At 37.9% G+C, this 27,299-nt stretch overlaps 1 protein-coding gene across 1 annotated transcript in view; it reads left to right on the plus strand.

Annotated features, from left to right (window-relative positions):
- GYS2 (glycogen synthase 2) overlaps positions 1-26,723 on the plus strand; it is a 49,407-nt gene extending 22,684 nt beyond the window's left edge. The window contains exons 5-16 of the mRNA XM_075161111.1: positions 4,327-4,471; positions 9,616-9,733; positions 10,142-10,262; positions 12,730-12,836; positions 16,091-16,150; positions 16,795-16,873; positions 17,508-17,621; positions 19,758-19,884; positions 21,696-21,791; positions 23,292-23,455; positions 24,640-24,720; positions 25,818-26,723. Coding sequence (XP_075017212.1) covers positions 4,327-4,471; positions 9,616-9,733; positions 10,142-10,262; positions 12,730-12,836; positions 16,091-16,150; positions 16,795-16,873; positions 17,508-17,621; positions 19,758-19,884; positions 21,696-21,791; positions 23,292-23,455; positions 24,640-24,720; positions 25,818-26,039 — 1,434 coding nt within the window. The 3' untranslated portion in view covers positions 26,040-26,723. The remainder of the gene's footprint in view (positions 1-4,326; positions 4,472-9,615; positions 9,734-10,141; positions 10,263-12,729; positions 12,837-16,090; positions 16,151-16,794; positions 16,874-17,507; positions 17,622-19,757; positions 19,885-21,695; positions 21,792-23,291; positions 23,456-24,639; positions 24,721-25,817) is intronic.
- The last annotated feature ends 576 nt before the right edge of the window (positions 26,724-27,299 follow it).

The raw sequence follows: 27,299 nt of genomic DNA on the forward strand, positions 1-27,299 counted from the left end.
GTTGAGGTAAGGTTCAAGTGGTGAGGGGAATCTATATTATTTATGCAAAAGTGTCACAAAGTTATTAATTATCAAAACTACTTATTTTAATTACAGTTTGAATTTGTCTTGGTTTAACTTCCATTGGCTTTCATCATATCTTTTTTTTTGTGCTTTATGAAAGCATAGTCTAGTATCAGTATGTAGAGATTATATGTAGTCTGTGACAAATAATTTATCTGTCTTTCAGAAAAGTATTTACATAGCTAGCATAGTCTTTCCTCCTTTTCTACTCTCAAATTATTCTTCTTGTGCTTTTTTTTGCAATTTGTCTTTATAATTTTCAAGTAGGAATGTCTGATTTGGATTTGTTACTTCAGTGACTGTTCATTGCTTCCAAGAGAAACATAATGTCAGTATCCCGTAACTGCTTGATATTCTCTTCTTTTTGCATTCAAAGATCATCTTAGCTGTCTTAACCAGAATGTCATGCTGGGAGGTTCAGTCATTACCTACTGTGCCCCCTAACATGCTAAATTTTAAGACATGAATGAAATGTTATGCTCATCACATGGATCCATGGAAAGGACAGAAATGAGCTGAAATTTTTCCTCAGAACTGCATTGCAGCAAATGCAAGTTTTATTCCAAAGCATTATGCCTGTGGAACGTCTTCCTGTTTTGCTTTGAAATTAGAGTGGCCTTATAAGGGAGGCATTTTCCCCTCTAATCTTGCCATCATGTAAATTCTAATAATTCTGCTTGGTTTCTAACAGTCAGAGTAGGAGGGGATCCTCACTGGGAGCAGTGGAATATTTACAGGGAAGTGTATATTGAAGTCGTTAGTCTTTAAAAGTCACTGAGGCAAGAAGTGGTGGGGCTTGATCTTAAGGGTCTTTCCCAACCTAAATCATTCTATAAGCAATTAGTCTGACTTAGATCTAGTTTTCTCTTGATGCAGCTTTCTTTTGTGGCTTTGCTAGTGTTCCCGTTTGCTGATAACAGCAAACAAACAAAAGTAAACATGACGCACTTCACAGATACTTTGCTTTGTTCTCGCTGAATGTGAACGCTATGGAACACAGTGCACAGAGCTAGGGTGGACAAGCATTCAGACAGCAGAGCCGATTGCTGAGCAGAAACATTGGTTTGGGGGTGAAAAGCAAACTAGCTGCACTGGTGTTCTGCTTCAGTTTGGCATATTGGCTCAATACAGTGCCATGCCCCATGTTGCCTCTAATTCTGGAGCTAATACTGTCACAGCAAGCTCAGCTGTCTTTTACAGTACTGTGTGGACTACATTTGTCTCCTGCACTGTCTCATCAATTAAGTTCCATTTAACCTGTCTTTCAAGTTGTCTAAGGCTTTATTTTCTGAAGTTGCTTGTCTAGCCTGCTCAGAGGTGCACAATGAGGTTTCTTACTCCACACTATAAGTGAGGTCAAAGGTCAAGATCTTGCTTTACCGATCAGTGGAGGAAACTGCTGGACGGTGAGAGCAAATGAAATGTGAGAACTCTGTGACCTCAGTTTATACTTGCTAATAGACATGGAATTGTATACCTTTGAAAAAGCATCCCAAAAGTCATGCAAGCATGTGCAAAATAAAATCTTTCCCATTTCCAGGAGATGAAAAAATGAATAGCAATGAAGAAATAAACATCAATATGTGTATTGGTTAAATGCGTTAAATGCTTTCATGCAATCAAAGAAATATAAGCCATAGTGCTTTGAATAATCCTTTTATGAACCTTTCTCCCAGTAGTGCTGGAGGAAGTGTTTATCTACAGTTAGTGAACATGTCCCAAGTTTAGTTTTTAATTACATTTTGTGAAGAACCCATTCTTGGTGAGAAAAGGAAAAGAGAACAAAAACTTTTTTGAAGTTTGGCCAGCTATTTATTTGCTAGCAATTTAAAAATTATTTTTAATACAAAGTCAAACGTATTTGAAAAAACTTGCATAGTTTTGACTGTGCAGTGGTCATCCCATTTGTGTGTTTGCCCAGCATGCTAAAGAACTGTCCCATTTGCATCTTTGGTACACAGAATCGTTGAACAATCATAATGATTTTTGGTTTTGTTGCTGTTCAATATGTAGCTTCCTACCTTATTTATGATGTGTAATCAAGATTTCTGCTCTGAAGAACATATCTGTGATTTTCTTAAGAGCTGTTTTGCAGCATTCATCAGTGGTATCTGAATGCTCCAGAAACGTTAATTAATTAGTTTACCACACCCATATGAGGGGAGGTAGCTACATCATCCACATTTTTTTAGGGAAGCTTTTATTGGAGTTAGCAGTACCAAGTACTTTATAACCTCAGAGCATAGGTCCAGTGGATTTCAGATGTAGATGTGAATGCTCAACACTTCAACAGATCAGACTCAAAGATATCAAGGTAGTCTTCCAGAACAGGAGGAATACACAGTTAAGAACTGCATGTGAAAGATTTGGTTTAGGGTAAGCAAAGCATCATGCTAGAGATGTGTGGCACTCTCAGGAGTCAAATTAATTCACCTTTATTTTTCTCTTCCTCTACCCTCCTGCCCTGTGCTTTTTCTACCATTCAACTTCTGTGACAAATGAGATGTATGTTCTAGAGAAAAGATCTTCTTTTGTGACACGGTTGTATATCATGCACGAAAATTCTCATGGGGAATGCGGAAGATCTGATATATGACGATACAACTGAAAAATGGTATCATAATGTATAGCATATTATGTGGTAAAGCATATTTCCTAGCTTTTCTAAAAATCTCTTTGGCAAGCTTAGAAACTCTTGACATACAGGATCATCAATACCAAAAGAAAGCATCTAGTTTCTCTAGAACTTTTCAGCTGAGATTTTTCAAGATTCCTTTTTTGGTCACATTAAGGTGGCATTTTCAACTAGTATAGTGGAAGCCAGTTTCCCACCAGCAGTGTAGCACCACTGCAAAATTAGAGTGCTCAGTGGATAAAAGCAATTAAGTTTCTTAGCAAAACGATTGTAAGATACCTATATCTATACCTATCTAAGTAAAAATAAAAAAATATTTGCTTAAATCTTGTTCCCTGAAATGGTTCACATTTGCTGAAATTTCTTAAAATATGTTCTATACCAACTTTAAGCATGTACTTGGCATGAAAAGTCGTGGTCTAAATAGCTTTGCTTCTGGCTAAGTTCTAAAGTGCTAAAAGCAACTAGCCGTGGCAAAAGTCAGATAGTCCTAACTATAGAAAGTGTTGTCTGCCCAGCCTACAATAATGGTTAAATCTATTATGGTCAATGAAGTTACAGAGTCAAATGCAATCAAAATCAGACTGTGCACCTAGCATTAGGCAGTGATAATGATAGAGCTTATTGAGAATCATTGTCACTCTCCATGTAACTCACACAGTCTATTTGGTGCCCATGCTGTTGACCTTAGGAGGTCAACACTTCTGTTACCAGAAGCAAAACATCATGTAAGACTAAGAGGGTTGTAATTTAATTGTAATTATTGACACCCCATTAGCATTATTCTTTTTTAGACTACATTGTAGCAGTTTTGCAGTGGATATCATTAGTGAACATTTGCACTTTTAAGCATGGGCTCAATAGGTATTTTGCATTTTTTTCCCATCAGGATAACGTAAGCTTAGTAAAAAAAGGGGTAGCTGCAATGTTTAAAGACGATTTAGAAATACTTTGGTATTTGGGATGGTCTTACCTAGCAGTTTAACTTACATCTGCCTCTAGAAATTAATGGAGTTCAAATTGAAGTAAAAGAAGCAACAAATAATAGTGGTGAATTGGAGGAAGAACATCTCTGAGTATCAGAAAATACCTCATTTTCTATTTTCTTTGTTCCCTCGGGATTTGTGACTGAGTTCTTACATCCTACCTTTCCACCACCACTCCATTTCTCTCTTGCCTACCCATGATTCCGATCATCCTACCCAGTCCCCAGGTTCTCTCCTCATCCCCATTCCTTTTTTCTTCTCTCCCCTATATCTTCAGTTACCAGCAACTTCCCTGCTCTCCCAAGTTTTCCAACAAGCCCAGGCAAGACGCAGCATGACATATTGCCAGCCAGCAGGCCAAGTAGCACAGATCCTTACCTTTCAAGGGATCATTAATCTAGGTCTCCCTCCATTGCAGAGCTGCCATTTTTTCAGGAACATGCAGGAACTGAGACCTCTCTTGCATCTTCAAACTCTTTGAAGTTGATAAAATGGTTCAAAAAACAGAAAGACAAACCAACAGCATAATGAATTCTTATTCCCTGGGGAAATCAAGCTTCATACGAGAGACCTTCTTTGTGGTAATAAGTCTGATGAGCATATCACACAGGTGTCTTTTTTGTTTGTTTAATTATTTAACAGTTTGACATCGACAAGGAAGCAGGAGAGAGACAGATTTACCATCGGTACTGTATGGAACGGGCATCTGTACATTGTGCCCATGTGTTCACCACAGTCTCACAGATAACAGCTATAGAAGCAGAACATATGCTTAAAAGAAATCCTGGTAAGACCTGAATTGTGTTCTTATTATATTTCCTCTGAATACCTACATTTCCTCAGGCTGAATGAAAATAATAGAGAGAGGTATACAAACATGAAGCGCAAGGACACATGCATAGGTATGTCTGGCAACACTACGGAGAATAACTAATTTTCAAGAGAAAAGTGCAGATAGTATCACTTGAAACACATTCTAGTGGCATATGTAATCCAGAGAAATCAAGTTCAGCACCATTTAATAACTGCTTTCAGTACCATTCGGGAGAGCATTAGTTTAACTCCATGGATGTTAGGCTTTCTTTGCAAGGACATCTCAGCTTCAGGAGTTTTGTCTCTAGCAGGGTTTCCAGCGATGGTGATATATTCAGGTCAACTGATGAAAGCAGAAGCTGGAACCTTTGTAATACATTTCACCAGCTTTTACAGTGTGAGGTTTGTTGCTTTGCTAGAGATGAGTAATATATTCTTTTAGAAATGTAGCGAAAAGTTTCATATGGAAAACAGAATGTTAGATGAGTTTTGCTTTCCAGTGCTAATGCTCTTTTTCTTTACTTAATATTGAAAGAGATGAGAAGGCAAAAACCAAACCGTAAATCAATATAGTTCATTTCCCTGTATCTCTCACAACCAAGAGTGTGGTTGTGGCCATCATGATCTTAGGACCTAACTATGATAAGTTTCATAGATAGATATAATATTTTCTACTAGACCAACCAGTACAGTTTGAAAAAATAGTCAAAATATATGCCAAACAGTTTGTCTGACTTTCCCCTTTGTATTAGTCTAATAAAATATGGAACTTACCAACAAACCGTGTCCTGTTCCATGCATGGAGTTTGCATAAGGTCATGATCCCAGTTTGATGTGTCATTAAAGTTCTTTTTAAATCAGCACAGTGCTTTATAAGGACAAGCCACAATACTCCATCTGCAGGTAAGCATCATGGGGGGAAAAAACGCAAAACTATTTTGAGACTATTTAGCAGGTGTGTTCACATCTTAGCTGGTTATTTTAAGTATAGCAATGCTCAAATGACTTTGGTTTTTTTTGGTTTGCTTACTGTTTGCAGATTTTTTTTAGGTGAATTGCAGTGCTAATTATAGTTTGGGGACCATTTTCCCTGTTAACTTCAATGCTTCAAGCCACACCGTGGTTCATGCATCAGGATAAAAGAGAAATTGACTATTGGATGCTTTGCCTCATTCCTGACTAACTGTCAATAGGATGATGAATTTAAAAGATTTTTCCTTTTTATTTTAAACATGACAGCCATGTCTTAAAAGTAATTTAAGTGTTCAGTCATCTAATCTGGGATATCTCTGAAAGGTCTTGTTTTTTACCAAGTGCAGAGCACTTGACCTCTGAAAATCAGATTGTTGAAGCTATTTTATATTGGCATGAGGCTTCTCCCCACAACAGCTACTCTTGAAAATCATAGTTTATGTTTTGGGATTTTAGGAGACTGAAATGAGTCTGAATCCAGTTTAATTTGGGAGAGAAAATCTGCAGACTGCTCACAGATAGAACATCAGTTGAAGCTGAAGAGAATTCCATGCAGAAAGATTCACAGGCCTGAGCTTTTTTTTGTTATTCTTGCAACTTTGAAGAAACCACGTAAATATATTTAATATTTGGGTTAAAAAATTGTTGACACATACCATGCTTCATGTTGACAGAGCTAGAAAGAAATTAAATAGGAATCGGTACCCCAAATCCTAGGAGACAATTATAAGTGGAAAATATGTTCTGATGGGAATAAGTACTTTAATAGTTTCTTTGAATCTTAGACCACAAATAAACTGTGTAGGAGTCTATTCTCATACTATTTATTCTCTCTGAAGTTGTGAAATCAACATAGACATTGGCTGTTCAGAAAGGTCAGCAATCCTTCAGTAGATCATTAAGCTTGAATTTGGCAAAGGAATGTGAATACTGAAAGAATTTGTACACTTCTCAATCCACTTTCAAAATGAACTTTTAAAAGGGGGATGTAGAATTGGCACAATTAACTTTTATTTGCATTTGAATTTATTGAGAGCAAAGTTGTTAACTAAAAATAACTGAGGAAATGTGGTAAGTAGAGCAGTCTCTGCTACTTCTCATTAACGTTAGACTTGGATTATCATTTAAATTATAAATCTCATCACTTGGAAAAGCTCTTTAAAATTCAGTAGACATGATTGCATAGAGAGGTTTTGCACCAGGACAAAGGCCGATTTGCCAGTCTAAACCTGGCAGAATGACTGCTTGCATTACTCTGATTTCACTTGCTGCTGTTGCTATTTGATCAATAATTTGTCAAACCATATTTGAACCTGTCCTCTTCGATGTTTCATGCAAGATTCTGTCAGTGATCATAAGTTATATTCCTGTGATTTGAAAACTGATACAGGATTTTTAATATTTTCATTCAGGTATGTAACATATGAAATATATTTCTCATTAGCAGTAGAGAAGACTTTGAATCAAAATTCCAAGAGACTTGGGTATCAGTTAAGGTCTAGATCTAGGCTTTGTATCTGTATATATTTGATCAAAATCATAGAAGTAAACTGAAAAAGTATGAGTCAACCTTGAATCTTAGTGACTTATCAACAGAAAACATCATACTGTGCTATTATTACTTAAATCAATGCCAGTTTCTTTCCTATAAATACAGAAGTCATTCTGATTTGACCTACTTGGGACAATTTTAAAACAAAAATGTCATTACTTCATTACACAACAAAAAACCCAAAACACTTAAAATAGGAACAAAGCTCTCTTTCATCACTTCTTCCCTAGGGCACATTGCCTCACACATATTCAAAATATTATTGTATGTTGAGCAGAAATAATGAACTGGATGCTTTGGGCCACCACAACTGTTCTGTATCTCAAAGGCTTAAATAAGAGATAGATTGAGCCCCAATCCTGATGAAAGGGTAAATGAATCTGCATTTGAATCAAAGAATATGGGAGTAGGTTATATACAGGCTGCTGATAATGTGTATCTAAAACTCCGTGATAAATAAATGTGAGAGAATGGATGGAAACTGGCTAGAAATACCCCGTCAAGGATTCTTACTTTATTGGGAAGAGCTTGAAATGGTTGCAGTCTCTAAGCTATGTCCTGCATAAGCCAGTTCTTCCATGCTGAACAAGAAGCAGGTCAGAGGAATGAGAAGATATGTTGTTGGTAAAGACAAAGAGAAATGGAGGGTGTTTCTGCTCTGTTGGCCCCCCCATTCATATGAGGCCACATAGGTCTTTGCTCAGAGCAGTTCCTAGTGCTGGACAGCAGAAGATAAGAATACAAGTTTTCTTGTCAGGCCCACCAAGACTCTCCTTTCTTGTCACTGAGAACCAATTCCCAAGCACCTAACCCGTAAGATTTCCTGGTAAAGGCTGGTCTTCTGTTTGAAATGTGGTATTTCAAGACAGATCCATCGAAATTTTTGGTATTGCATGGTTACTAATGAAGGTTATATTTTTATCTACTACTGTTTAACCTAAAGAGTCTCAAAACACTTTATAAGATAAAAAGTAATCAGAGATCACTTATCTGGCAGGGAAATACATATGCTGCTAAAGCAGACTGTAAATTTCAAGGAAGTCATTAAAAATGGCCGTGGCATTTGCATGAAAAATGTCAAGCAAGTATACTGGACAGCATATGGAGAACTGATTGTACTTATTTTACGATCATCTTGATATGTAATCAACCAAAGGAGCCATAGATGTTTTAAAGACGTCTCCTTAAGTCTCTCCAGAAATAAGAAACAGTTTTGTATTAGGTCAGATGCTTAATGCTAGACATGCAAACCTCTACTTTTAGGGGAAGGGATGGGAAATCCTGAATGTCAGGCATCCTTAACTGAAAGACCACAACAGAAGTAATGTTCAAGTCCTGTATTGGTGGCAAGCAAGAGACTGTACTCCCATCAGTAACCCTGATGTATGTGGGGGAGTTAACCATGTGCACTGAGCTCAAAGGAGATGCTGTTTTGTTTGCATGAACCATGTGTGGTAGGGAATGATATGTCACTGAAGGTCCTTTGGATGATGCATGCAACTTCAGAATTACTACAGTTAATGGTTGCGCTTACTAGACACCTGATGACACTTGCCAGAAGAACAAGTATGAAATCGGCACCAGTGTATCATCTAATAATTAGCTTCTTGCTTCTTTGAAGATTCTTTGTATTTGAAGAATCTCTGGTATTGTAAGTTAGTATAGGTCTACTGAAGTCAGTTGTGTTACTATGAAATACCTCTGCTGAGGAACTGGCCTCCCCTTTCATTTCCATACGTGGCTTTGATAAGCCAACTCAAAGAAAAGAAAATGGCATTCTTTCCATTTACTTCAACTAGATTTAGGGCAAACCTTTAAATAGCTGCTGTGCTCTACTCGAAACGTGAAGAGTGACTGAATTTCAATGTTGGTTGGAACAAGCTATGTCTATCCTTATAACTCTATGTATATCCTATAACTCTATCTTAGAAGATACTGGAAATGAATAAATTTTAATTGTAAGATGCTTTGGAATCCTTGAGGAGAGCAGCCATAAAAGTGTAAAGCATACTATTCTATGGCTATTTTTAGGAGAAAAACAACAGATTACTGAAAGGTGGTGTTTTTGAAAAGGTTTCTTATACTCTCCCTTTTCTGGTAAATCCTCAGACGTCTTGACAGAACAGATCTCTCTTGTGCCATAAAGTAAACAAGTGCATAGTACAGCACAGTTTCTGCTTTCAAGAGCTTTCAATCTATAGTGATAAAGCAGGCAACAATGATATCAAGAATAAACAGGTAAAGGCCATATTGCACAAAAAACATATGGCTAAATGGAGACATTACTTAAATCTTGAGAGGACAAAAGGGCATAGGGAGGCCTTACTGTTCAGCAGGGTCTATGCTAATGTTGAGTACAGGTCAAAGTGGTACAAAGCCACTTCAATGCTATAGACAGTGGAGTGCCCCATGCAATAGCTTTGTGGAGTAAGCTGGTGGAGACCATTGTGTTAGACAGTGCTGTTCCCTATCCATGAGTAATAAGAGTACATAACCTGTTCACATACTGACAACTGAAAGACACGTTGGTTCTTTCCTTAAAGATTTCTCTGACTCTGAAGATGTCTACCTCTGCCTTTTCTCTGCTTTTCCAGATGTTGTCACCCCAAATGGCTTGAACATTAAGAAATTTTCAGCAATGCATGAGTTTCAGAATTTGCATTCCATGTACAAGGCTAGGATCCAAGAGTTCATTCGAGGTCATTTCTATGGGTATGCTTTTACTTTTCAAAAATAAGCAATGGTTGTCCAACACTATTTAAAGCAAGAACCAAAGCAGGAAGACTAACAAGTGCTTCATAGAGGAAGTGAAATGTTACCAACTTCAAATACCTGTCTGGGATTTCTCAGTCAGAAGCTAAAGGAATTTTGGACACCAGTTCTGGCTCTGCTTAACAGATTGTGGGATCAGGCAGAAGGTCTTGATTTTTTCATTATGTACCCAAGAGGCAGTTTATCAGATTAAGATAGTCATCTTAATTTAAAGAACAGCAGAAAAGCCTCACTTTCATTATTTTCTTGGGATAATAAATTCCTCCAAAATAGAAAGCTGTTGTGTGTTTTGTTTGATTATATCTTGAGAAATACTTTGTGCTTGTCTGTTTGTTTGCTTGGTTTCAGCCACCTTGACTTCAGTCTTGAAAAGACATTATTTTTCTTCATTGCTGGGAGATACGAGTTTTCCAACAAAGGAGCTGATATGTTTCTAGAAGCCTTATCAAGATTAAACTTTTTGCTGAGGGTAAGAAAGCTGCTGCAAATGTAGATAACATAGAGCTTATACTCAAAGTTACCATACTATGGAAGTTACTTGCAAGAATTTCCATGCCATACTCTGGTTTATAGGAAAATAATTATGGGATATTCAGTTTTCATAAAGCTCTCTCCCTGAATCATCAGAGTATATAGCAATCTCAGGCTGCTTAAAAATAATTGATTATATATTTCAAGAAGTTAATCCATGGTTACCTCCTTGTTTTTAGAGAAAAATACTGAAAATACAATTCAAGAATTTACCCTGAAAGTTTACTTATTAGAAGGCAAATAAAAATAATCTTTTAATGATGCAATTCAAAAATATCTTTTTAAGCAAATTGCTTAATTCATTAGGACCTGACCGTGATCTTTTAAATCTTTGAGTACTATTATCACACTGAATGGGAATCTTGCATTAAAATTTACAGTATGGCAGTGGCCTGATGAATAAGCATGGGGAGGCCACTCACTCCTCCATGCTTCTGTTTCCTCAAGTAAAAAATGAGTGCAATGTTTCTAAATGCCTTTATGGAGTACTTTAATGAAGATAAGACCTAGACCTTGTCATGATCAAAGAGCAGAGCACTTATCACCCACAGATGAGGTCATTGAAAATGCCTCCAGATGCGTCCCAAAGACTGATACATTTAAAATAAAAAATAAAACAAAATGCCAATCAGTTTTCAGTCATCTAGCAAGGATCAATTGACTGTTGTCCCAGACTCTCTCTTTTGTACTCTATCATTTAAATTATGTGGAAAATCTGGATAAAAATATTGATACTATATTGTCAGCAGGGCTGAAAAAATATTAATGTTCAAAGCCCTAAGTACACTTGTTCTACCACCACCTTCTATTAATACACCAATAGAGCCTGTGGACTTTCTGGAAATACTTAATCCATTCGCTCACACAACAGATCACCTCACATAACTTAAGTATTTCTTCCACAACTTTGCCAAACAACTGACTTCTGTTGTTTGGCAATGCTGTGCAACATCAGCTACCTGTTAATGGCATTTACATAGCTATTAACTATAAATGCTGATAATATGGAAGGTCTTATGCTTGAACAATGATTGCCGCAATCTCTTATTGTATCTAATGATTCATATGACATCAATGACAAGCTAGGCTGATGGAAAGTCAAAGGAAACTGAGGCTAGTTTTCAAAAACTCTCTAAAACAGTGTACTGGAACTTGCTTCTCCCATAAGCTGAAGCTGGCTTTATTGCATTACTGTTCCAACATGCATGCCAGCACTTGATTAGCTGTTCAAAGAACACTTGCTCTGTAATTATCTCAAGAGGTAATTCCATTGGGAACAGTACAATACCTGTCCTACTTGTGAATCTGGGAATGATAGTGCTTCTTAACCAAGTCCCAGTGGTGTGCCTGAACCTAAAAAATACATAGCATTGGATGGAATTATTTTATTTTATAGAGTCCTTTTTCTTTGCTACTTGAAAACCTTACTAACATTTTGGAAATAAAATATGAATATTGGGACAGGTTGTTAATACACACTGAGATCATAGCATGATGGACTTTGAACCTGCCTTGAAGAGAGGGAAAGGAAGAACCTTAAAATGATAGATGACTCCTATAGGTTATTTTATACGATACATTTCCCTGTACCTCAATCTGAGAGAAGGCATGAGTTTAGAATGGAGGCAATTCAAAAGAACTTAATTTTTACAGCTCTGAACAGAGTTCACCCTTAGCTTTTCTTTAAATACTTACTGACAGGAATACAACCTCATTTTGCTCCATGTGAGGAATCCCTCAGGGACCTGGTATTCTGAATCTTGTTAGCGCACAGGAAAAAGCAGCAAGTGAAACCATGTATAAGTAAAGAGTCAAATTTTACAGCAAATGCTTTTTACCTTTGCAGTAGCTGGATGTGAGAGATGAGCAAGAAGTTACTTGCAGCTTTTTGTGTGTCTGGCAGGTTCTTTGCAAGGGTTCAGGTAGACAGTTGTGGCTACCTCTTTCTGCCCGTACCTCTGGGGCACTATTGCTATAGAAGGTAGTTCTGCTTGCTGCCGTAGGGAATCCCTCGCCCCATGCCTGGGCATACCCCAACTAGTAAACTAATTGCTCACTCCTTTGAGCCAATAAAGTTTGTGTCAGGTGAGAAAATGTGTGTAGGATTTTTATTTTTTGCAGTTTATGTTCACATCCTAAGCCATGGCCTCTAAACCATGAGAAGTCAGGAAGATATCTATTGCCCAGATTGGAATTGGGTGACATCTGTTTACCTGTATCTATCCTCAGCTATATCTCTGACTTGACAAAAACTTCATAGCTAAAGGGAGAGGTATAAGATCAGAGCCTTCCTGGACAAACAATCAAAGTGCATTGGCTTCTCCTGCGACTAATTCTTACTGTTAAAGTTGGCTGTGATACCTTGTAGTGAGATTTTTTTTTCTCTCCATCTTGTGTCCATGTAGGTTCATAAGACTGATGTTACAGTTGTTGTGTTCTTCATCATGCCAGCAAAGACAAACAATTTCAATGTGGAAACCCTGAAAGGACAAGCAGTCCGGAAGCAGCTCTGGTAATTGCCATTCTCACCAAGGGCCTTGTACAGTGAATTGAGGAGACATGCAAAAGATCCTGATGAAGAATAATGCTCTCTCTTTTTGCTCTGCTAAAATCAAGGATTGTGGGTAACTGGAATGTATTTGTGGGGGTGAAAGAGATGGGAATGATAAATAAGGGCAAATATTTCTCTTTTTTTTTGTTCTAGGTTATTTTAGTAAACTTGCCTTGCCATTCTTTGTAACAAGTTAGCAAATAGTACTTGTTTTGCAGTGTTAAAGTAAAAGGTTCTAGAAAATCTGGTATTCTGGATGTCTTCCAATTGTTTCTAATACTCCTTTGGACATGCCATTGAGCTTCCACAAAATAAGGACTACCTGCTAATTCATCAGAGTGAGCTTCTTTGCCACTGGTGGGAAAAAGAAATTAATTACACATCCTCTTTTATTTAGAAATATGGAACTTGTACTGTCTAATCCAGCAGAATAACGGTTGATAACAATTGTGTGTAATTTTCTATATAGCCTACAATAAGCCATGGCCATACCCAAGCAGTGAAACTTACAGTTATAAAGGGAAAATTGTCACAGCCCTTCTCAGTTTAACAGCTTTCATTTTACAACTTCCTGAACAAAAAAGCAAAGCAGGAGCAGACTTACTTAACCTTCACCTCACTTTAACTGCTATGCGATTCTACATAGGAAAAGACACATGTTGTGAGGTACTTCTAAACTGAGAGACATGGCAAAACTGAAGGTTCAAATCATAAAGAAAATCAGTGGTGGGTTATCAAGGATGAATTTTGTTTAAAAAAGTGAAAAATTCTATTTCACTCAACATATTCACATATTAATTATCTAAGTCGGGAAATGGAAATGTGTACTTTTATCAGGTGGCTAAGAGCAGTTAAACTGCTGCAGAAGTAAGGAAGCTGGTCTTAAAGCTAAGGGACTAAAGCCCACAAGACCTAGGTTCTGCTTTTATGCCTGTGTCTCATTGTGCTTAACCTCTTTCTGATGCCAGTTCTATATTTATAAAATGATAGAAATCTAAACGACTTAGAGATCTATAGATGAAAGGCACTGTGTAAGAGAAGGATACTATTTTTCTTGTTATCTCATTAACTGCCTCCAGCAGATAATCTCTGGCTCAGTTTCTGGATATCAGTAATCAAGTTGAAGTCTTTGATTAACGGATACTAAACCTGCACAAAACCAGTGACAGAAATAGTTTACAAAGATCATTGAAATCATTTAGCTTTTGCCATATCTGGAAAAGAAGACATATATGAGAAATCTATCTACTGTCTAGATTATCTCTGGAGTCATCACACAGCAACTTCTTGGGACTTACAGGAAACATTCTACCACTCTGGAAACAGGTACCACAAATGTAGAGGTTGGAATTAATTGTCCAACTCTGGTTTCCTAAAAGTAATGCATCTGAGCTGCCTTCACTGCCAGTGGAGAGTGATGCTTCACTCCAGATGATGTTTCATCCTATACCACTTCAGGAAGTGTGTAAGATGAGTGAAGGGAATCATCCTCTGAAATAAACTGTCACCCTCTGCGGACGTGTGGAGGATCTGCACAACTAGCTTAAACCGTAGATGGCTAAAGCAGGGTAACAAGCCAGAGTTTTTAATGAGAACTCTGTACGCAAGAACTGTAGGAAAATAATGTGAGTGCAGTGAGAAACAGCCATGCTTGCAATAAGTGCTTTTGGCCTCTGCTTTGTCTTTGATATAAAGTATGTAATGTTTGAATGTAATACAACAGCTACATATTAAATAAGTAATATATGGATATTAGGAAAGTTTAAATTAAATGAAATATGCAAAGTTTTTTCCCTGTTGTATCTCTACGACATGGTTATTTCTCTGGTACTCAGTAATACAGGCACAATAGTGACAGTAAAGGTAAACCTAAAGATGTGAAATCATGCAAAAAATGCTGTTTCCAGCTATTCTTCCCACTGTGTTCTGTGAAAAGCAAAAGACCCTCTGCATCATCATATGCAGCATTATCATGGTCATAATCTGGAGCTCCTGGATAAAACCACCTAATATCAGTATTACATAATAATATTAGATGATGTTAAGGATGCCACAGAAATTAAATACAAGAAGAGTTTGGCACTTACAAAGGAATAGACAATGGCTGATCTGGGATATAAAATCCCGTGTTTCCTCTGCTTCTGAAAAAGCAGTCTATCCTGTCTGGCTTAAGTTTTGGATATTGTTTATGGCATGAGTCTATGAAAATATAGTCAAGAGGGGACTAGCTTGCTGGGATTTGGATCAATTTGGTTTGATACTTAGCTGCTTTACAACTGATCCAAAATTAACTCATCCACTGTTGTGTCTATGTGAGTTGGGAGAGAGCAACTAAAAACAGGTGTGTGGATTCTCAGCTTGGTAAAGTTTAGGATTTCACTTAACAAGTTTTGTCTTAGCCCAAAGTATAATTCTTAGAAATCAGAAAGTCAGGAAAAGTTCCATGAAGTGGGTGTTTTACTCAAATTGAGAGTGCATTTGCTATTTTGACAACAGCACTTCCAGCTGTACTTTCAAGTTATTTCAACTAGGGGCAGGATAATATAAATGGCTCTTTGCATTTAGAATAGTTGTTCACTGGACTTCTTTCTTAGCTAAAATATAACATTTGTCTGGCACAGGCTTTATTATTAGCTTAAAACATGGCCTGAGCTTTCCAGGAAGTTTTTTAATTTATGGCAAACTACCTTTTAGTCTAACACTTGTTTTCAAAAGTCTTTGAATAGGAAATAGGGCGGAAAGTGAAGGGAGAAGCTTGCTTTAAAATCCCTATTTGTTTAACTCTTATATCTTACATCTTTATACTAGGTCAAGTTAAATTGGAGACCTCTCAGTCTTGATTAGTGTCCAATGTTAATGATCATGTTTCTCTATGTAGACTCATATATATGCTCTCTTCTTCATAGCTGAGATGGAAGTGTGGTCTACTGATCAGAGCAAAATATTAGAAGTAATTGCTAGTGAGGTCTGCTCCTGGCTTTCACAGTGCATTAATCTTTGGGTGCAGGTCAAATCCTCAGATGTGTTGAAATCTGTCAGTTTGGCTGCTGGCTGGATAAAAGAGCTTTGAGAACCAGACCTCTGTCTGCTTCTGCATTCTTGGTTCCATCCGTATACATGAAAGCACAATTTAATTTGCAACAGCAGAAATCTCTTTTATTCTGTCTTTGTCCTGGATTCTCCTGTTTTATACATATATTTATTTATTTTCCTAGGGACACTGCACAGTCTGTGAAGGAAAAGTTTGGAAAGAAACTCTACAATGCCCTGCTAAAGTGAGTGTATAGGTTACTTTGCTATGCCTTGCAGAGCCACGTATTCAGCTGGCTTACCTGTGGTGTTTCTGTGCTTCTACTTTTCGTGTAAGAAATTTTGACATCCATAGGAAGGGCATAGGAGAAGGATATGGGACCCTGTGTTCCATGTACAGATTACCTGTTCAATAGGCAAATCACAGAGAAAATATTTAAAGGTACTAGCACCCCATTATGGAAAGAGTCTTAAGAGACATGGGGGATGTCTAAGTAACACGAAGGCTTACTCATTGTCAAAAATGAGCTATCTCAGCTTAAAAAAGCACCAGAGACAAAGTAGTATGTATTAGTGGCTTATCCTTTCAAAAGACAGTTGGAAGTGAATGACCCAAAGCACAGATGAGATAACTGGAACTTCAGCAAAAAAAAGGTGTGTCTGAAAAACAGAAAAAAAGAATTCTTTAGCTTTTTGGAAGCTAATTGGAAGGTCAGCAAGCGTATGGGAGAACAAAATGTAGGGAATATAGAAAGGCCATGAAAACAAAGGAAAGATTCATGTTGACATCAGCAGACTTCAGATCAGACCTTGTTTGCTGTTTCTTCATTTTCTTTATACAACTGATAATAAATCATTTGGTAAAATAGGCTCTGTGTTACTTCTGCAGAGGAGAAATTCCAGACTTGAACAAGATTCTTGACCGAGATGATATAACCATTATGAAAAGAGCCATCTTTTCAACTCAGGTCAGAAAATATACTATTTACACAGTATAAATGATAAATATGACTATGTTCAAGGATTGTGTATGACATATAGTGATATGCATGCATTGAAAAAGAAGTTGTCAGTAAATATACTTCTCATCGATAACATTTAAAGATCAGCTGTGATCATTTTTAATGAGAGTATGATCCAAACTAATTCTTTTGGGGAATCCAAATCCCCAGTCACATGCAGGACACCAAAATTCCTAATTCTTCTGCACTAAGTGTGAACTTAGTGCATTGTTCCTGAAGCCTGGATTCTTCCATTTTTATTAAACATGTAAAATCAATCTCTTAAGGAGACATAACATATTGACTGAAAACCTTTAAAATTAAATGGTAGGCCTTTCTAAAAGTTAGTACAAATACATTTATTTTGAGGTAAATGAAACAAGTCCTGTGACAGATTTTATGGTCTCATTTGTAGCCTTAGTTCTATAGAAGACAACATTATATGATCGTAACTTTCTTTTCTTACCTTAAAATGAAAGGGTAAAAACCTATCCACATCAATGACAAAATCTCCCACTGTCTTCCACTAACCTTAGAAAATGGTAACAGGACTCTTTGCCAACAGTTTTGTCTGGCTTATGGATTGCCTTTCTCTCTTTAGCGACACTGTCTGCCTCCAGTGACCACTCACAACATGATTGACGATGGCAATGATCCAATCCTCAATACCATCCGACGCATTGGCCTTTTCAATAACCGGACAGACAGAGTAAAGGTACATTCTGTCATTTTCATTTTAGATATAAAATGGAATTTCTCTAAACAGTCTCAGTCTGGATCATTAGCATGGGGAGTGCAGTCAAATTCTTGATAGGCAGTATTATACTAATAGAGTACTTCTTCCCTCTTCCTCCCTTTCCAGGAATAACAACTAGTCACTTCACAGATATCCTCAGTTGCTGTTTAACCAAGTTAATTTCAAGGTAGAAATCTGATGTTAAGGAATTGTTATCATTGCCGCCTCCTGTACTGAATGAGGAGCTACTACTCTTGAAAGCCAGAAAGTGCCACAGGTCATTTGCACCCAGATGTAAAACTCTGTTATAGATTCATTTGCTTAAAGCTGGAGGTCCAGAGTTTGAGCACAGACATTTCTGGAGTTCATCTCTTAAGCACCCTGACACTCAGCATTTGCTCTAGAAGGTAACCAGGACTTTGATCCTGAGCAGAAATACTTCCTGTTCATGCTATGCTCATGTTTACATCAACTGTTGAAGCTAAATGTATGTAAATAGATCCTTTCCTTACTTCCATGTCTATCTTGCCAGACTACAGAAATTATCAGCTGCCAAAGTCTGCAAAAGCCTTTTTTGATCTGGCAATCTCTAGCATTCTCTCTGTTACCTATGACTATCTCATCATCCATCTATTCAAAATAGAACCTAAAATTGCAAATTCTTCCTCTTCCAAACCTTCTTTTCAAAGTCATATCCATAGTATCTCTGACAACGACATATCACTTGTTCTCAGTGTTTTGGCTTTTAAACCCATGACGATAACTGAGTAAACATTTTCCTCAACTTCCTCGTTGCTTCTTCCTGGCTTAACATATTCTCTGCTAAGAGTGTGTCTCCAATGAGCTCTGAGAGCATAATATGGTAATAATATACTAGATGTAACAAAAGTAGGGTGGAAGGATGCACTGTATATAAATGTAATAAAAAATTCCTCAGAACTAACTGCGTGAAGTCATTAGAAAGCAGGTAGCATGTAACACTGCAGATACCTCTTCCTGCTTCTCAGCAGACTTGATTGGCTAGGTGCATGTCAAGTTTGTACAAAACTGTCATTGCTACTGGAAAATTACCTGCTGCATGAACAGGCTTAATACTTAATGAGCTGAATCTCATAGGCAAAAATTCTGTAAACTTCAAATGGAAAGTCATTTTGAGAGATGTATGACATATCCATGCAGACACAGTTGGCATGTGAAAAATAGCCTCAGCAATGCCAATGGAAAATCTTATTTGATTCACTGGGATCAAATAAGCTTGCATAATGAGTTTACAGCCCATTTACTGGTTGAATACATTGATGTGTTGATTTACTCAAGTGAGTAGCATGACTTTATTATTACGAAAGGATAAAATCATATCCTTGACATGGAATAATGGCTGCAGCATGTTTATGTGGGGAAAAAATCCCAGAGAAGGTTAAACCCTTCCCTCACACTTCTTCCTCCCAAAGCTGGACAGCATAGACAAGGCACTTCTCTGCTTAGCAGTGGACCCTTGGGGCAGTGACCCCAAGCCCTGCAGAGTCATGCAGATAAATTAGTTTGGGTCCTGAAAGCAGGACATTAGCCTAAGTTAATAATCTTTGTCTTTCAGCAAGATTAGTTAGCCTAGGCACAGGATTGTGATGATGGGGCTGTAATATGTCTGGTTTCAAAATTCTCTCAGTTCTTGAGAGATCCATTGAGTACCGTAAGCATTCCTGTATTACAGTTGGATGCTGTGAAGCTCAGAAGTGCTGTATCCTTCTGAGGCCTCCTCTGGAACAAGACATCCCAATACTGTACCTTGCTACAACAGACCAAGAGAACCAATTTAGTATTGCTAAATGCCACAGCCTTAGACATAATTCTCAATGCACATGGTCTTTCTTGATCAACAAGGATAAAGCTGAACACCTGTCCAGAAGAATGGTTCGTTATCAGTACTATTTCCAGGACAAGACTGCACACAGGCAGGATACATTTTAGTGTGGGAAGTGAATTAGAAAACAGATGGGCAAAGGAGGAGATAACTTAGGGAAAGACCAGAGTGAAGAAATTGCTTAAGCTTATTGATAATTAAAATGTATTGATGATGGTTTTCTTTCACCTCTAATGTAAGTTTTGAATATCCAGGTGATCCTACATCCAGAGTTTCTTTCTTCAACAAGCCCATTGCTGCCCTTGGACTATGAGGAGTTTGTTAGAGGCTGCCACCTTGGTGTATTTCCATCATACTATGAACCCTGGGGTTACACTCCAGGTAGGCAATCTGTACACTTAACTAGTATTGAAAGATGAATACCCATTCCATTGATGCAGAATAGCTTTGCAGCCAGTTTCTTCTGGAGTGCTGAGAAAACTCTTTTGGCTCTATTTCCTCTGCAGTGCAAAGGTCTTACAGCTGGCAAAATTTGGGGGCCAGGTTGTATAAAATGGCATCTACTGACTGAAAACTACTCACATTTGTCCCTGCGCTGGACCCTTTCCCATACTAACATGTAATCTTTTGATTTTCTGTGGCTTTAGAACAAAAAATAATTTTTAAAACTTAATTCTTAACTTGATTCAAGGATTTTAAAAGAAGATTTAGAGGAATGAACATATTGAAAAAAGTAGGGCAAGCAATCTGATGCTACCAGCCAACATACTTCAGTGGATTTAATTCAAGATAGCAATTAAGTTTGACAGAATTATGTAACACCATATCTAAGATATTTACCACAAATACATAGTAGAGAATCTCACAGAATTAAATGGAAATTTCTAAAGATACAGAGAGCATGTAGTTTATGACTTAAAAAATTCACCCAGATTTACAAAAGGCACTTAACACCTGATGAAATCAGTGCAAACTATGAATTTGAATAATTATGAAGATCAAAGCCTAACTGCCTGGGTTTTTTATGTCCTCTGTAGTCTTGATACACATCTGATAGTTGGGGTGCCCCTCTGAAGAGCATTTGTTGTAAGCCAATGAATCAGAATAGAAATTTTGCAAATTTATTCATTCTCCAGAGCTATTTCTCTCCAAGTGAGAGAGCTATTCAGTTCCAAGTAAGACCACTGTCTTGCATTCCAGCAATTTCGCTTCCTGTTCTAATCTCAGCTAAGGTAGAAAGAAAGTGTGACAGCCAGGGATGATTTTGAAGTGAACATTAAAGTAAACCTGGACAGAAAAGTTAGACTGGTACTTAGCAGTTTTGAAGAAAGCTGTGATTTACACTAGGTAAAAGTGTAGTTTCTCTTTCATTTACTAACACAAAAGTGATTCTCTTTGTTGATATACCCATTTAATTCTCCCAGAAACAAAAAGTTATTTTTTTAAGGTAGATTTATAGCTCTATTTTATAGACACCAGTTTTATTGTCATATGAATGAAGGCCATGTAAATGGCTTTCAGCGTTTCAAAGACTAGAGTATTTACTTTATCTGCATGCTGTCTTAGGCTAGGCTTAAGTTCATTGGCAAAAACTCTTTAAGCCTGAGTAAACCTTGATGATAGAAATAACTACAAAACATGCATACATTTTCTGATTTTATAAAACTAGCTCTACATCTACTTTGAATGCAGTCCTGAGTTAATGATGGGGTTTGTTGGGGGTTTTTTTCTTACTATAGGTACCAGTTTACAAACAATGAGTATCAAAATACAAAGTTTAACACACTCCTGCACTTAAGAGATCCAATTTTGTAAATAGTTGTGAACAACTAATGAACATATGTCTACAATGGGCTTCAATTTAAAATCCAAACAAACAGTCCAGACCATATATTGGGGTTCTGTGTTTCAACACTGGACTCCCGGAAAGTTTTCAGTTTAGCTGCTGGGAAACACAAAGATATGCTCACAAAATAGTGTGAAATTTTCTCTTTAAAATTTATTTTTCTTTCTTTCTTTTTTCTTTTTCTCCAAATCCACAACAAAGCATAATAGTTTTCACTTGACATGTTTAGAGCAGCTCTAGTGTTATGGGACCTTCTGTCTGCCTGTTTCTTTTTCTTTTTTGTCTCAAGGTGAAACCATTCAAAGCATATTGCCCTGAAATGGTTTTTGTCTGTTTCTTTTGGCAGCTGAATGTACTGTGATGGGCATTCCCAGTGTAACCACAAACCTTTCTGGATTCGGCTGTTTCATGCAGGAGCATGTTGCTGACCCAGCAGCTTATGGTAAAATTTTTAACACGATATCAAAATACCGCCTCTGAGTTAGGAAAGCAAAAAGCACAGCAACAATGCTGTTACTCCTCAATTTCGTGTTTTCACTAGTGCAATGGGGTTCATGGAGGGAATATATTCAGAGCTCTGAATATCTCGTTATGTTGAACAAGCCATTCAAGCTTTCATATTTATCCAAACCCTTTCCAGGTTCTCTCTCTTTTGTCTCCCTTTAACCTTTTGTCTGCTTTATCTTTCCAAACTTGGCGCTCCTCATACTGCTCTAGAGTCTCCCAGCACTTCCCTTTAATGCCTCTGGTTACAGCGTAACACTTTGAGCCCTTCAAAAGAAGCAGTGAAAATCTGCTTCTCTTTGAATAGTCCAGGAAGGATGTACTGGAACTTTGAGGCCAGTGAAACTTGCCCCCACCAAACAAAGAGTAAATTATCATGTACACTAAAAAATAAACCTGTGAAAATAAAAGGAACATACTTACAAATAAGAATCTGCTCCTAAAGGCTTCGCAATGGTTCGTGATTGGAGTGTGGTGAGGAGGGTAGCCAAGGTGTGTCAAGACAATATTGTAAAATAGGTCCAAACTAGGGCCTCTTTCTAAGTACCTTGGCTTGTCTGTACAATCAGGCAATGACAGCTCCACAGTAGTACCCACTATGGCCAGACCTAGGGGCAGGAGTAGAGCCAGTTGCAAAATATAGCTACGCCTGCCTGGGTAGACATGTCTCTGAGAGCCTGCAGAAAGGTCACAGACTGAGAGCACAGGTCACTTGCTCTTCTTTGCCAAAACATAGATGTGAGCATTGACATAACTTACTGTACATTCCTAGGGGACATCGGGCACTTCAGTTAAGGTAGTTGTGCATCTGTCTTGTCCGTTAAGATAGCTGAGGTCTAGTACCCTCTTCTTCCCAACACCGTGGTGTAAGGAAGGTAGCAGGAATGAAGTATTGATCTGGACAAACTACATAGAGACAAAGTTTACCTTGGCCCTGTCTCTGGCAGAATTGTGTGTCAACTAATGTATGTCGGTTAGCTATCTCTATGGAAACAGAAAACACAGCCTCTCTCCTACAGGCTGATTCTGACCATCCACAATTCTAAATTCTACTGCAAACTAGGAAAGCACTAGATTATTTTTTTAAGTAGTCAGTATTTTAAAAATTATGGGAGATGAAAATGATATGTCTTTATTCAGAAACTCTTGAATCCGTTTGGACATACTTACACAACAACAACAAAGGCTCTGAGTTTTGAATAATTTGCTGAATTTCAGCCTGAAAGGTAAAGAAAATTAAAATAAAAAATACATATTTCTCTGCAGCTTTCCATTCCATCAGAATAGTAACAAATGTTCCAATTATAGCTGCTTTGCAACATTAAAAAGAACATACAATACATGTAATGTTTGTAAGACTATGTGACAGAAGGTAGAATGGAAGAGCTCAGATCCCATTTTCAGTTCCACTCATCTTCGCCTTTTTTGCGTTCTTCAGGCATCTACATAGTTGACAGGAGATTCCGCTCACCTGATGAGTCATGCAACCAGCTGACTCAATTCCTGTACGGATTTTGTCAGCAGTCCCGTCGCCAGAGGATCATCCAAAGAAACCGAACCGAGAGGCTCTCAGATCTGTTGGACTGGAGATACCTAGGCAGGGTGTGTGAAACTATGTAATAGAGGTATTAAAAATTCCAGACACATAGGTCTAACTAGCAATCTTCAGCATCACGCTACAATGCAAGGAGACATCCCTGTTCTGAAAAGCACCTCTCAAAGGTGCTAAAGGCAAAGCCTGCCTTTACATTTCGGTGTAATGCTTCCATTCTCCAGTGGTAAGGAGAGACATGACTTAACTAAATAGGTTAGAGCAGAAGCCACTCACACTGAGATCTTTGTACTCCTGGTGCTAAAGACAAGCTTGTGTCTTTGATGACACTGGCAACCCTACACTAAGTTGGATTTGTGCTCCAAAGTAATCTGGACTCTTCCAAAAATCCTACCTGTTCTTCCTAGAATGCTGCTGGGCCTTGTGGCTCCTCAACACTCCTAAACTACCTCTGTGCCTTAAAGGCAAAATAGTGTTTTTAATTTGACATAGAAAACACTGCAGTACCACCTACTAAGAAGACGGTAGCAAAGCAGTATTCTCAAGTCCACAGGAGCAAAGAAGTGGATGCACATATTTCAGTTTTGTAACTATTTTGAACTTTGTCCTGCTCTGATATCCGCGTGAGAACCTTTCTCTTTATTTGGTTCCCAACACAGCATAAGACCCTGATACAACAAGCTATTTTTTCCGTGCATGTGATGGAGACTCGTGAATATAGCGGATCCATAAATATTTTTGCCAAATTCTTAAATACCAGGCCTCAGTAAACTCATAAATGTTACTTTTCTGTAACTGTTACACATGCTTCCAATGCAAGGATGAGTCCAAAGTTTACCCATATAAACATGCACACTTAAAGATGTAAATTTTCCTGGTTAAAAAAGAGCCAGTTCTATCTTGAGGGATAAAGAATACCTATCACTCCATAAGAACTGCACTGACTGAGACAAGTGCTGGTTTCCATCTTGATACATCTTAGTCTTACAGAAATCTTATTCAGCTTCTGTTCCAGACTCTACTTCATTGTGAATCTAACATGAATGGCTCACTACTTCACAGCAACCTATTTATTACAAGCAGCGATATCAGTTGGATTCTCCTTAGCTGAAAACATGTTTAGCCTTTGTTCAGCATCACCTTTTAGAAGATCCTCATTTTATGTTCCTTTTTTTCCTGCTTAAATCTACCCAAGCCTTCCCTGACTTGTAAAGGCTTCTCTTTTACATTGCAGTATTACATGCATGCCAGACACTTGGCCCTCAGCAGAACATTCCCAGATAAATTTGTGATGGAACCAAGTGCTCCACCAAAGGTAAAGTCTGCTTTTGGAGATTATTTCATCTGCATTTTAGCTACTTTACAAAGAGAGAGAGAAAGAGTATGTGTGTGTGTAACAGAAAGAGAGAGAAGAGAGATAGCAAGTTTTGTTTTAACTGAAAGAAAGTAGGAACTCATAGTTAAAAGCTCAACAAGTTGTAGACCCAAGCTCCAGTCAGGAGTTGTAATGGTATCAGATGCAAACACTAGGGGCACCAGGTGCAGTACAGGAACAGTTCTTCAGGTGATTTAGAGTGACCTGGGTGGGAGTCCCCTATGCCACTTTAGGCCAACTGAGGAACTGGCCCTTGAAATTCCTATTAGAAGAGTGGCAGCTTCTAATTTTGCTTCTGATAAATGCCATGGAGATGTTCTGCCAAACCAAATAGAAGGGGAGCTGGGAAAGGATGCTCTAGGGAAAGCGACGCAAAGTATTGCCTTCATCTAAACATGGTATGTGAGGAGGAGGCTGTGGCTGGAACTGCAAGGGGTCAGTTTAAAGGCACACCTTCAAACAGTTCTTACATAGTACATATTAGCACTAATTTGAGAAGGGAGGCTGCTCAGATCCAATGCAAGAACCATATTATTTGAAACCAAACCTCCAGACACCTCCAGAGAGCAATTCATTTTTTTAAATAAGAAGCAGAAAGGAGGCTCAGGCCAAAACCCCTTGCGTGGTTCTGGTTTTGCAGATGCTGGCATTATAACTAGAAAACTGTTTTAAAACTTCAGACTGAATTCTGAATTTCAATAAGCATATTCTGACTACAGAGTACAGAAGAATTTTGTGTTGTGTTGATGGTTTTAAGGCTCAATAAAGATAGTCATATTTTGCAAAAGGCAGTGTTGGAAGGGCAGCATATTGTTTATGGCACAGGCTAAAGATGACTGCCATACAAGCCTGTACTTAGTGGCAGAGAAGGACTGAGGGGATCTGGGTTCAAGGGAGTTTAATTTTAGAGTGCAGAGCAGGTCTAGCTTACATCCCACCTTTGGTTTCCTTTGAAGTGTTGATAGCCTTAAATTGCTGTATATAACCAATTGAGGAACACTGTGATAATATATACAACTTGCTTCTCTCTCTGCCAGACGGAAGGTTTCAGGTACCCCAGGCCTTCATCAGTGCCACCATCACCTTCTGTCTCTCAGCATTCCAGCCCTCACCATAGTGAAGCCGAAGATGAAGATGAGGATGAAAGATATGATGAGGATGAGGAAGCCGAAAGGGATAGGCAAAACATCAAGTCTCCCTTTTCCGTTGGAGTATTGCCACAAGGAAAAAAGAAGCAGCATGGAGAATACAGGAACTGAATTCGTTGCTCTCACCCTGGCAGGGTCTCTCCATCCATTCAACAGTTTCTCCTGTAGGCTTGGCAAGCTTTGTGTTAAGGACAGTGTGATATAGTTAGGGGAATCTTAAATGTTACTTGAGCTACACTGTTGGAAAGCCTAATATTATTTCATCTTGAAAGTAGTTTAAATGACAATTCTTCTGTGCCCCTTTAAGGTAGAAGAGATTTCTCAAGCTTAATAAGTCCTCTCAGGAGCTTATACAAACTGCAGATCATACCTTTGTCTACATAATCACCTATTTTAATCATAGTCTATGCTGATAGCTTCATTATGGGTGTCCCGCATGTATTCCTGCTTCATTTATGTTCCCTCTTTTCCCCTCCTAAACTAACATGAACTTTAAGACAGAGCTCAAAACATTTAGAGAAAAAAGTGTTACACTGGGGAAACCTCTGCAGGGTTAAAAAAGATACACTGAAAAGAAAATGGTCGTTCCTTTTCCTTATGCTGTTTATTGTAAGCTTACATCATTTAAAACATTTTTTACAGCACACAGAAGTGTCTTGGTCCAGTGGTAAAACATACTTCCTGTGGAACAATATAAAGTCTTATGCAGTGGGCATTTGAATTTTAGAGACAAATGAAGTCATCTTTCTGAAGTCATTTAGACCCACAATAAACAGCAGACAGTTTATTTTCTGATTCCTCTGGTATGTGTCTTTTATTGTTTTCATCTTGTCTTAGATTCTAAGTTTGTTAACAAACTAGTTTGGGAGGAAATTAATGTGACTTGGCTACAGAGAATGACAAAATATCCTTAAGTAACACCTTCCCCTGCAGACAAACCTACACGCCATAGAGCAATGTGGCAATATTCAAAGATGAGTGGCTTTAGTTTTTCCAATTGCCCCATTAGTTCGTGGTCTATTTCACTTCTTCTGGAAGAGACCTAATCATAACAAATAATGCTAAAAGAATTCCAAGAACACATCTGCCCCACAGACATAATTTCGAAAAGCATCTGAAACTTCGAAGTGCTTGGGGAATAATTGAACCTCACAACAAGAACTAGACATTTCAATTGTCTTACAGAAAGCTTTCAAAAGTATTTCAATTGCTGGAGATGCAGAGAGGGCCTGAGCATGGTCTCCAGAAGTAGATCTTGACATGAAGACATTAGGAAGGAGCTTTATTTTACAAGTTTGTGCATCAAGAATTTCTTATGCTGTTCTAGAAAAGACATTTCCAGGAATTGATTCAGCCTGTTCTTTAGCAGGT

Source organism: Calonectris borealis, chromosome 1, assembly GCF_964195595.1.
Source record: "Calonectris borealis chromosome 1, bCalBor7.hap1.2, whole genome shotgun sequence".
In the NCBI taxonomy this organism is placed as follows: Eukaryota; Metazoa; Chordata; class Aves; order Procellariiformes; family Procellariidae; genus Calonectris; species Calonectris borealis.